The sequence below is a fragment of the Anomaloglossus baeobatrachus genome, chromosome 1 (genome assembly GCF_048569485.1).
Source record: "Anomaloglossus baeobatrachus isolate aAnoBae1 chromosome 1, aAnoBae1.hap1, whole genome shotgun sequence".
Taxonomy (NCBI): domain Eukaryota; kingdom Metazoa; phylum Chordata; class Amphibia; order Anura; family Aromobatidae; genus Anomaloglossus; species Anomaloglossus baeobatrachus.
The window spans coordinates 489,511,278-489,524,032 of record NC_134353.1 but is presented as its reverse complement, the minus strand read 5'-3'; the positions used below and the strand labels follow the sequence as shown (position 1 = coordinate 489,524,032).

The 12,755-nt window shown below is 46.2% G+C and overlaps 1 protein-coding gene across 1 annotated transcript; it reads left to right on the top strand.

Annotated features, from left to right (window-relative positions):
* The first annotated feature begins 7,310 nt into the window (after nt 1-7,310).
* Nucleotides 7,311-12,355, top strand: TMEM271 (transmembrane protein 271). Its single transcript, XM_075315537.1, has one exon. The coding sequence runs from the start codon at nt 7,682-7,684 to the stop codon at nt 8,555-8,557; it is 876 nt and encodes a 291-aa protein (XP_075171652.1). The 5' UTR covers nt 7,311-7,681; the 3' UTR covers nt 8,558-12,355.
* The last annotated feature ends 400 nt before the right edge of the window (nt 12,356-12,755 follow it).

The following is a 12,755-nucleotide window of genomic DNA, read 5'->3' as shown; positions in this document are numbered from 1 at the left end:
AAATGTAATGCTCCAGTGTTGTGAATGTCATCCGAGTGGGTGCTGGTGTGGAGCTCCCGCTTGTGGTCAGGAATGGTAATGGAGCTGAAGTCTGAATCTGTGACCCAGACAGGTTTTGGAGTTAATTGGGAATATAGGAAATCCTATTGTAAATCAGCCTAGTGTATTTAGGAGAGCATTTTCTGTCTGGTGACCGCCGGTGGTAATGCTTCCTGCCTTCTTCTGAAGATGTCTGGGAGTTTTTCCTTCAGTTTCTCCCATTTCTTCTGTGCTTGAATCTACTTCAGATAAGTTTGCTAGTTTCTGTGTTTAATTGCTGAAATTGCACTTATGGTAGTGTCTGCTTATTCCATTTGGTTCTGTGTTTGGTTTCTTGTATGTCAGAATCTTTCTGCTTCTGTGAGCAGGTCAGTTCCTCCAAATAAGAAAGGGAGCTTGCTCTTTGTTCATGTTTGGATTATTTGCACTTGAATATTATTTGTTCTTTGATTTTGTTCCTTTCCATTATATCTGCAGTTCTGTCTAAAGTGTTTGGCACAAGAGTACCTGATATAGTGTGGGAGAGACCGTGCGGTGTCAGAATTTTTTATCAGGAGTTTGGTATTTTTTTGCAGGGTTTTTTGCTGGCCGCAGTCAGATATTTGTCCTGTCCTGTCGTATCTAATAAGTCAGGCCTCACCTTTACTAATCTATATTTTCTATCTGTGTATTGTGATTTCTTACATCACCGTTGTTGCATGTTGGGGGCTTGCCATTTCGTTGGTGACTGCTCCAAGGCAAGTTAGGATTCCTCATTTCTATCTTTGAGGTGTAGCAAGTTTCTCAGGCAGTGCCGAGGTGTCTAGGTGTGTTAGGAACATCCCACTGCTACATCTAGTCTTGTCTGATAGATAGGGGATTGCGGTCAGCTCAGTTTCCAACTACTCTTGTGGTTTTGTTTTTTCTTGATTAATGGGATTTTTTGTGATTGTCCACAGATACCAGATCATAACACTCCAGATTCTCAACTAGCTCAAAAAAAGTCAGTTTTATAGCTTCTCTAATCAGCAAAACTGTTTTCAGCTGTGCTAACATACTTGCACAAGGGTTTTCAATGGATATGTAAACATCCATTAGCCTTCTAACACACTTAGGAAACACAATGTACCATTAGAAAACTGAAGTGGTAGTGGTTGGAAATGGACCTATGTAGATATTGAATTAAAAAACAGACGTTTGAAGCTAGAATAGTCATTTACCACATTGAAGATGTATAGAGTATTTCTGTTTAGTTTAATGTTAGCTTCATTGGAAAAAAATGTGCTTTCCTTTGAAAAATAAGGAAATATCTAAGTGACCCTAAACTTTTGAACTGTAGGGTACCTATTGCAGGTTACCGAGTAGTTAAAGAGCGTGCAACAACAGGTCAATACATTGTATTACTATAAAATCTTCAAATGTGCAGACAAGCGTCTCCATTCCTTTACAGCAGCAGCCTCTTTAGAGCAACAGCCTCTTTACAACTGCAGCCTCTGCCCCAGATGACAGCTCATTTGAGCATCTCAGCATGCACTGGAATTCTCAAAGGAAGCGTCTTCAGAGAGGACATAGTAAAAAAAATAAAGTAGTTAAAACAGTGAGGGGACAAGCCATGAGCAGCCTGATTCAGACACTAGCAGCCGTGCATGATTTGCTCTGACATGCTTGGTCTCTCCCTTTTTGTGTGTATAAAGAAAAACCTGTCAGTCAATTGGAACAGCCCGTGGAGAAGCCACCTAGTACCAACCTCTAGGACTAGTCAGCTGAGAAGCATAGTCCTTGGCAAGCTTTTCAAACTGTTTTCTCTTAAACACTGCAGTGTTTCAGGGTAAAACACACACAGCGCAATAACACTGGTTCGGTCAGAAGGAACCTTCTATTAAGGCCAGAATCACACTTGTGAGAGACTCGCGCTAGTCTCGCATTGCATCACCCGACATGGCCGCACACTCTCCAGACAGGAGCGGGATGGCAGCATGTATTTCTATGCAGCTGAGAAGCTCCTGTCCGGAGAGCATCAGGCCGTGCTGGGTGATGCGATGCGAGACTCGCGCGAATCTCTCACAAGTGGACTCCAGCCTTAGAGTGCTTTACACGAAACGATCTATCGTGCGATAGATCGTTGGGGTCACGGTTTTTGTGACGCACATCCGGCATCGCTTGCGACGTCGGGCTGTGTGACACCTCCGAGCGACGCAGTATCGCTCACAAATCGTGAGTCGTGTACTCGTCGCTCGGTTTCATAATCTCGTTTAATTAAAATGGCGCCGGTTGCTCATCGTTTCCGGGGTTGCACATGCCGCTCCATGTGACACCCCGGGAACAATGAACAGCAGCTTACCTCCGTCCCGCGGCACCCGCCGGCTATGCGGAAAGAAGGAGGTGGGCAGGATATTTATTTCCCGCTCATCTCCGCCCCTCCGCTTCTATTGGCCGGCGGCTGTGTGACGTCGCTGTGACGCCGAACATCCCTCCCACTTCAGGAAGTGGACGTTCGTCGCCCACAGTGAGGTCATCCAGAAGGTAAGTACGTGTGACGGGGGTTAAACGAGTTTGTGCGCCACGGGCAATGATTTGCCCGTGACGCAAAAACGACGGGGGCAGGTATGATCGATTGTGAAATCGCACAATCGGTCGTCCCGTGTAAAGCAGGCTTAAGGTTAGCTAAAATAGTAGCACTGCCCTTTACATAATGAATATTTGTATATACTGTACATATTCTATTCTACGATATAAGTTTAAAATAGATTAATTTTGCTCTTTATTTCTCAGATTCAAGAAGCATAGGGTTTAATATTGTGGAGTGATGTGTGTAGCTGAAATGTCTTATTTCCCATGAATCAGACTATACAATATGTTACAATTGTCGGCATGTACTCCTAGTTATGAGCAAGCTCTACCATGCTCGGGTGCTCAGTACTCATAACGAGTAGTGATTAGCGAGTACTACCATGCTCGTGTAAGTCATGTATAGAGTGGGCTACCCAGTATATAGCAAAACCACACACCAGGAAAGCGAGTCTAGGTAGTTGGATTGATAAATGATTGCTTTACTTTACAACAACAGAAAGGCATCCAGAAAACAGAACAATATAAATACAAAGCCGAAGGCCGATGCCCCTGTGCTGCGCCACCCGTAATGGCGATTTATGTCACCTTCTCACTAACCTTTGCCTAACCAAGGGACTGTCTGAACAGTTGCCAAATGCCAAAGATTCCCTTTGGGAAGCTGCAGTAATTGTGTGAGTGTGAACACGCCCTACCAGGGGTGCAGTACAGGAGTTTACAACTTATCCACCTAAACATAAACAAATCCCATAAACCCCCTGAATACCCTTGATTGCTGAAGCCTCACAGATAAGGCAGATGATAAAAGTAGGAAGGAAAACCACACAGCTCAGCAACACAGTCCTGGAAATCTTCTAGAGCAACAGTTAATGCAAACAGGTGGCGCTGTCCCTTCCAGGTTCTAAATGTAACTGACACCTGACACAGCAGAGCCTGCAAGTCTTACTGTGTGTGTATATAGTCGACCTAACCAGAACAGATAGGTGTTTTGGTACCAAAACATAAATGTAGCGTGCACTCAGTCCTGGGCCCAGGCTACCGTACACAAATACTGTGGTGTCCAGTTGCCATAATAAGAGATCTGAAGATCCTCTCACAGTGAGCCAGTATAGCCAGCAATTGTAGAATTGTGATCTCCGGCACAGGAAGCCGCTCACACACGTCACGGTCCTCCTCGCTAAACTCCAACGCGAATCTTCATCCAATTCACTTAAATATTTCTGTGGCACCTCCTTTCCGTTACGCACACCTCTCACCTTTCCTGCAGCTCACACACACCGCCTCCTCAGCCCTCGAAGTCCAGTCGAGAAGTCAGTTGAGATATTGCTATAGTAACCAAACAGTTAAATGCAGATGCAAAACAGCGGCCTCTTGTGGCTGGTGAATAACAATGCATCCAATGAACATTAAATAAATGTTTTGTAGCATTTCACAGTGAATAAAGGTCACAAATACATTCTCACCCTCCCACACTCGGGTGCTTGGTACTCATAACAAGTAGTGATGAGCAAGCACCACCATGCTCGTGTGCTCGGTTCTCGTAACGAGTAGTGATGAGCGAGCACTACCATGCTTGGCTGCTCGGTACTCGTAACAAGTAGTGATGAGTGAGCACTACCATGCTCAGGTGCTCGGTACTCGTAACAAGTAGTGATGAGCGAGCACTACCAAGCTCGGGTGCTCGGTACTCGTAACAAGTAGTGATGAGCGAGCACTACCATGCTCGGGTTCTCGGTACTCGTAACAAGTACTGATGAGCGAGCACTACCATGTCTGGGTGCTTGGTACTCGTAACGAGTAATGATGAGAGAGTGCTACCATGTAGTGATGTGTCAGTTGGGAACGATCCAACACAATAATCTGGCTCCTTGCTGTGATGACAGGAGCCAGCACCCCAGAGAGACCTACTAAATTCTTTTAATGGCTCTCACTGGGCGTAAACTTTGGGTGCTTGGTGGGCTAAACCCTGCCCACCTGAACAAAACCCCGTTCACTCTGCAATTTAATTGGCTCATTGCAAGTGGGCGGGGTTATGTTAGTGGGTGGGCACGGTTTCAAGCGTGTAAAAAACCTCTTAAACATGTGTTCACCTGGGGTGAACACATTTAATAAGGATCCATGAAGATCCAAAAGAGCCGACTCTTTTTGGTGAGCGGAGCCATGGGAACCGGATCATCAATAAGAGCCGGACTGCCCATCACTACTATCATGCTCTGGTGCCTGTTAGTGGTAACGAGTAGTGATGAGTGAGCACTACCATGATCAGGAGTTTGGTACTAGTAACCAGCAGTTGTATGCTCAGATGGGTGCAACTTGAACACCTGAGTATAATGGAAGTCAATGGGGAACTTGAGCATGGTAGTGCTCGCTCATCACTACTTATAAGCACCCGAGCATTGTAGTGCTCCCTCATTACTACTTACGAGTACCGAGTATGGTAGTGCTCAGGCAGCACTAGTTACGAGTACCAAGAATGGTAGTACTCACTCATTACCACTTACGAGTACCGAGCATGGTAGTGCTCAATCATCACTACTTACGAGTACCGAGCATGGTAGTGCCCGCTCATCACTACTCATGAGTACTGAGCACCTGAGCATAGCAGTGCTCACTCATTACCACTTACAAGTACCGAGCATGGTAGTGCTCACTCATTACTACTTACGAGTACCGAGCATGGTAGGGTCCGCTCATCACTACTCGTTATGAGTACTAAGCATGCTAGTGCTCACTCATTACCACTTACGAGTACCAAGCATGGTAGTGCCACTCATTACTAGTTACGAATACCTAGCATGGTAGTACTCGCTCATCACTAATTATGAGTACCGAGCATGGTAGTGCTCACTCATCACTAGTTACGAGTATCGAGCATGGTAGTGCTTACTCATTACCATGTATGAGTACCGAGCATGGTAGTGCTCACTCATCACTAGTTATGAGTACCGAGCATGGTAGTGCTCGCTCATCACTAGTTACGAGTACCAAGCATGGTAGTGCTCACTCATCACTAGTTATGAGTACCGAGCACAGTAGTGCTCACTCATCACTAGTTACGAGTACCGAGCACAGTAGTGCTCACTCATCACTAGTTACCAGTACTGAGCATGGTAGTACTCACTCATCACTAGTTATGAGTACCGAGCATGGTAGTGCTCACTCATCACTAGTTACGAGTACCGAGCATGGTAGTGCTCACTCATCACTAGTTACGAGTACGAGCATGGTAGTGCTCACTCATCACTAGTTACGAGTACCGAGCATGGTAGTGCTCACTCATCACTAGTTACGAGTACGAGCATGGTAGTGCTCACTCATCACTAGTTGCGAGTACCGAGCATGGTAGTGCCCGCTCATCAGTACTCCTAATGCTTTCACTTCATACAGTAGACCTGCTGCATTGTATTATCTTGTACACCTTGATAATATCACAGCCCTGTTGTATCACACAGTAATCCTCATTACAATCCAGTTATTCAGCAAATGCCGCTTTCTGGTACAGTAAGTGCCTTGGGCCTGTAAACTTAGCATGCTGTCTCTGTTCTGTAAAACAGATTATTACTGTTGTGGACTGACTTAGAATACAAAACTTTCACAGTAGGACCAACAGTATATATTGCAGTTTTGACCTGACCATTCATCACCCCCATAGCTCATGGTACTATTGTATGGCAAGTCTAGGGTACATTGCATGTCTTTGTAGCATGTAAGTAGATCCTGCACACAGTTAATGGAGGAATATCACCATTAACCCCTGCCTTCCTGATGTGAGGTGCTCAGGGTCCCTGATGTGAGATGCTCAGGGTCCCTGATGTGTGGTGCTCAGGGTCCCTGATGTGAGCTGCTCAGGGTCCCTGATGTGAGGTGCTTAGGGTCTCTGATGTGAGGTGCTCATGGTCCCTGATGTGAGGTGCTTAGGGTCCCTGATGTGTGGTGCTCAGGGTCCCTGATGTGAGATGCTCAGGGTCCCTGATGTGAGATGCTCAGGGTCCCTGATGTGAGATGCTCAGGGTCCCTGATGTGAGGTGCTCAGGGTCCCTGATGTGAGGTGCTCAGGGTCCCTGATGTGAGATGCTCAGAGTCACTGATGTGAGGTGCTCAGGGTCCCTGATGTGAGGTGCTCAGGGTCCCTGATGTGAGGTGCTCAGGGTCCCTGATGTGAGGTGCTCAGGGTCCCTGATGTGAGGTGCTCAGGGTCCCTGATGTGAGATGCTCAGGGTCCCTGATGTGAGATGCTCAGGGTCCCTGATGTGAGGTGCTCAGGGTCCCTGATGTGAGGTGCTCAGGGTCCCTGATGTGAGATGCTCAGGGTCCCTGATGTGAGGTGCTCAGGGTCCCTGATGTGAGGTGCTCAGGGTCCCTGATGTGAGGTGCTCAGGGTCCCTGATGTGAGGTGCTCAGGGTCCCTGATGTGAGGTGCTCAGGGTCCCTGATGTGAGGTGCTCAGGGTCCCTGATGTGAGATGCTCAGGGTCCCTGATGTGAGGTGCTCAGGGTCCCTGATGTGAGGTGCTCAGGGTCCCTGATGTGAGGTGCTCAGGGTCCCTGATTTGGGCTCACACTGCAGCCTCCACACGATGAGGCAGCTCCTGTAGCCTCTTGCACCATTAACCTCTTCCCTGCTTTGAAGATCTGCAGGTTAAAGATAGCAGTTCTGGGGGAGGGCTCGGCTCTGTGTGGGCTTCATGACATCAACTGCTAAGTGATTGTTTTTTTCCTCCCAGTCTACAGCGGAGTGGCTGGTGTAAAGTCTGGCAGCTCGCTGTCTGTCCCTGTGCACATTGCCGGTGTGCCCCCCTCGCACATCAATATTTAATTCTCTTCTGAGAGCTATGAGATAATGCAATGTGCAGAGGCAGGGAAGGCGCAGTGAGAGCCCCGCGCTGCTGCATGATGCTGTGCTGCTGACTGGATCCTCGGCGGAGCCTTGGTGCATGCAGCTCTCTCCCTAAAGCATGTCCTCTTCAGACCCCACCACCTCCTTCCTGGAAAGGGCAGCTGGGGAGGAGGACACGGGAGGATGAGGAGAGAGAGCCGGCCGGAGCACAGGAGGAGGAGGAAGCGGAGAAGGAGAGGAGGGGTGCTGGAAGAAGAGGATGAAGTGGGGAGTCCGGGGAGCCTGCGCTGCGCTCTCCAGCTGCTTCCTGCTCGCCTGCGCCCTGAGTGCCGCCGCCGTGGGCCTGAAGTGCTTCTCTCTGGGATCTGAGCTGAAGGGGGAGCCTTTCCGCCTGGGCACGGCCGCCGGCGCCTTCTACTCCGGGCTGCTGCTCTCCGCCGGCCTGTCTCTGCTGGGCTCTGCCCTGCTGTGCTGCCGGGAGGACGCCTCTGGAGAGAGTAAGCCCGGCAGCCAGAACTTCCTCCTCCTCGGCGTGCTGGTCTTCATGTTGGGGGTGCTGAGCGCCTTTGCTGGGGCAGTGATAGATGGGGACACTGTGTCACTTGTGGAACGAAAGTACTCCCACTTCTGTCTGCAGCAGCCCACACCTGGGGCAGGCAGCAGCAGCACCACCAAGTGCCAGAAGCTCAAGGATTACCAGCGGGGCTTGGTTATCTCCACCATCTTTAACTCCCTGGAGTGTCTGCTGGGGCTCATCAACTTGTTGCTAGTAAAAAACTACAAATCCTCCCAGCAACGCCGCAGGAGACGGAGGAGATGTGGGGGAAGGCGCTACCAGAGGCAGAACAGGGGCTCCATCTTTTCTAATGAAGAGCATGACTTCTCCCCTGGGGACTTCCCCTTCCAGACGGTATCCTACATCAATGTTGGGGTGTTCCACCTGTTTGATGAGGCAGGGGTGGAGGTACATTGTGGTGGCCACCCCTCTCTGGAGCTGCCTGGTTACTCCCCAATGGACCCTGACCTAAATCCATCCTACCCCTACTGTTACCCCCTACCGAATGAGCAGCCTCCTCCATACGATGAGATTTACCCTGCTACTGAGATGTGCAGCAGCAGCACAACCACCACATAGCAGCAACCATGTGCCCTCTGCTCCATCATCTGCACTGACAATCATTGATGCCTGCAAATGGGACAGGGACATACCACAGAAAGGACTAGCACAATGTCTAAGAGGTTGTGTCCGGGCAATGCTCATAGCCAATGTGTGGTAAGGGATGAAAGGGGATGTGTGTGTGTGTGTGTGTGTGTGTGTGTGTAACATGCAGTATGTGTAGAACATGGAATGTGTGTGTGCATGTAACATGGAGTGTGTGTGTGTGTGTGTAACGCGCAGTGCGCGCGTTTGTGTAACAACATGGAGTGTGTGTGTATATAACATGCAGTGTTTATGTGTGCATGTGTATAAAAAGCGGTGTGTGTGTAACATGCAGTGTGTGTATAACATTCAATGTGTGTGTATAACACAGAGTGTCTGTGTCTAACATGGAGTGTGTGTGTAATATGCAGTGTGTGTAACGTGCAGTGTGTGTGTGTGTGTGTGTATAACATGCAGTGTTTGTGTGTATTACATGCAGTGTGTGTGTGTAACATGCAGTGTGTGTGTGTGTGTGTGTAACAGACTGTGTGTGTGTGTTACTTGCAGTGTGTATATGTATAACAGGCAGTGTGTGTGTGTGTATAACATGCATATAACATGCAGTGTGTGTGTGTGTGTGTATAACATGCAGTGTGTGTGTGTAACATGCAGTGTGTGTAACATGCAGTGTGTAATATGAAGTGAGTGTAACATGCAGTGTGGGTGTGTGTGTGTATAACATGCAGTGTGTGTAACATGCAGTGTGTGTAACATGCAGTGTGTAATATGAAGTGAGTGTAACATGCAGTGTGTGTGTGTGTGTGTAACATGCAGTGTGTGTAACATGCAGTGTGTAATATGAAGTGAGTGTAACATGCAGTGTGTGTAACATGCAGTGTGTAATATGAAGTGAGTGTAACATGCAGTGTGGGTGTGTGTGTGTATAACATGCAGCGTGTGTAACATGCAGTTTGTGTGTGTGTATAACATGCAGTGTGTGTAACATGCAGTGTGTGTGTGTGTGTGTGTGTATAACATGCAGTGTGTGTGTGTGTGTGTGTGTATAACATGCAGTGTGTGTGTGTATGTGTGTGTGTGTATAACATGCAGTGTGTGTGTGTGTGTGTGTATAACATGCATTGTGTGGGTGTGTGTGTGTATAACATGCAGTGTGTGTGTGTATGTGTGTGTGTGTATAACATGCAGTGTGTGTGTGTGTGTGTGTATAACATGCAGTGTGTGTGTGTGTGTGTGTGTGTGTATAACATGCAGTGTGTGTGTGTGTGTGTATAACATGCATTGTGTGGGTGTGTGTGTGTATAACATGCAGTGTGTGTGTGTATGTGTGTGTGTGTATAACATGCAGTGTGTGTGTGTATGTGTGTGTGTGTATAACATGCAGTGTGTGTGTGTATGTGTGTGTGTGTATAACATGCAGTGTGTGTGTGTGTGTGTGTATAACATGCATTGTGTGGGTGTGTGTGTGTATAACATGCAGTGTGTGTGTGTGTGTGTGTATAACATGCAGTGTGTGTGTGTGTGTGTGTATAACATGCATTGTGTGGGTGTGTGTGTGTATAACATGCAGTGTGTGTGTGTGTGTGTGTATAACATGCAGTGTGTGTGTGTGTGTAACATGCATTGTGTGTGTGTGTGTATAACATACATTGTGTGGGTGTGTGTGCTTAGTGGCCCTAAGAGATGCACTGTCCTCGCTGACTCCTACTGAACCCATTCTTTTCCATGTGTGGAGTCAGTGCATAGAATCCGGATCTATCAGTATTTCCTCCTCTTCACATTTATTTTGTCATACCAGTGTAAATCTAAATTTTGGTATTCGTCACTATTGCCATGGTTACAGTGTCTAGCTACAAAATTATTATGTCAGTATAAATAGGCTTTTTATTTCACGTCTGATGAGATTACTCATCTTTATCAAATCTCAAGATTTTATCAGTAAATGCTTCTGGTAATGTCAATCCTCCTACAATTTTTTCCCTATTAATGAATCATCAAATCATTTTTTTCTTTTTTTTATCTCAAGAAAGCAAAGCAAATGTCTCAAATTAAGATTTGAAAGCAAGTAACGGACAAATTGCACAGAGCATTTTGGCTCAATCTGGTGCAGGATGGTTTCTGTGCTGTGCTAAAGAGCAGTAGCCTGGGGAATAAGGTGTCCATGCATGGGAGGTTGTAAGGTATATGGGTCCTGCTGATTGTTTCACACCCTCGCAGCACAGAATGAGTTAATAAAGGTCCGTGTCTATGTTGGCTTGGCAGCCGATCACGTTATGTGGGCTGAACTATTCAGATGTGTTGTTGTCAAGTGCTTTTGCTTCCCAGAATTATTGCTTATTGCTTGACACTTGGGTTTGGACCGCGCTTTCGGTATGAATGATGATGAAGTCTTGTCACTTCCTTGGTTATCGGAGGTCAATAGTATCATACCATCAATCGATGCAGATTTTGGTTTATCCTCCCCCTATCCAGTCTGGTTGTATTGTTTCACCTAACGGTTAATAATTAGAGAAAGTGTGTAACGAGCAATTCCTTCCATGATGAAATACTCAGACTTGGCTACTGGCGAAGGATTGAACCCTACTGAAGTGAGGGAATGTCCACGTTCTGCGGTTGTCAGCATATCAATTCTGTCAATGCAGTGCTAACAGGCTGCTAAACTGTGCATGGCTCCATCATATCTCCCATAGACCGTAATGGAGTGTGTGTTGTCACTTCTCCATCTAGAGTTGGGTAAAAGGCAGCCCGGGATGAAATAAACCAAGCTATCTAGATCTTTATCTGTTTAATCTGTAAATCATGGTGGGATGAAATTCTGCAATTTCTTGCCAATGAAGTCTTGGTAGACTAACGCTCCACTCTGTGTTTTTGTGGTGCAATTCTCCAGGTCTGCCAGTCAAGCTCCAGCTGCAGTGCAGAGGGATACTTTGAGTTACATACAAGGAACGTTTCCAGGTTCATGTTTTTTTATGCAGTTTTTCAAGCAAAAGCCCAGAATGGATCATAAATGAGAAGAATAGACTGAGACGTCTCTTGGCTTTGGCTTGAAAACCCTACCATGTGCACTCCTGTGGACCGGACATGCCACTAGGTAGAGTTAGAAAGTCGCAATGGAGCGCCAGTCTACGGCTGGGTTCACACTTGCATTTTTGCAGCATGGGTTTTTTTTGTTAGGCGCTTTTCCATAGCATTAATCAATGAGCTCCTTAACTATATGTATAATTCAAGGCTGTGACAGATGCCATACTATGCTTCCATCACCCGTAGGACTTCTTTGCAAAAAAAATACCGTCCAGTATACTTTTTATACTGAATGCCACTGTATGGGATAATGCAGATGACTGCTCTGTTCCAGTCAGTATAAAAAGGACATAAATCCAGACATATACCTCTGATAGGAGCTTTCTTCTTGTCCATGGGGGTGATGGAAGATAAGCAAAATATGCAGCGCAAAAGGAACCTTCTAAAAGTGAAGTTCTATTTATTTATTTGTCTATTTATTTATTTATTACAAGCTATAATATATTCCAATATTTCACAGCACATTCATCTCTTTTTAGCTGAAACTCATGTCAAGGTGCATCAGTTTGATCAGTCTTCATCAATTCAGTTACGACTTTTTTTTTTTTTACAGGATTCATCATGTTTACTCAAATTGTCAGATTGAAAAAAACTGATTAAAACCGATGCAAACTTGTACAAACTGTTGTCATTTTGTTCATTGTTTAATCTGCTCCTATCAGTTACAGAGCAAAAATGATATACTGCAAATAACCCATGAGTGTGAATGTATGATCTGTCAAGAACAGGCCATCTAGAGAGAAATGATATACAGACCCATTGCTCGGCCAATATTATTACCACAAATCTTGGCCCGACTGCTGGTTCAAGCTCACAGCATTACGGGCGACTATGATGCTGCTGATTTGGGTAATAGACGCCTGGTCGGGCCAAGATATGGTCTCCGAAATGGTCCCGTACTACGCTCTAGTGAAACTGGTCCTAGGAGTTTTAGTTCAACAACCATATACAGGTGTAGCAGTGCTGAATAGGTAAGGAAACTATTTTTAAGCAGTTTTCTGAAAAAACATTAGAAAAAAAATGAGAAAATACATAGTAAAAGGACATAAGTTGTGTCAAATATCAAGCACAACTCTATTGCAATAAGTATCTC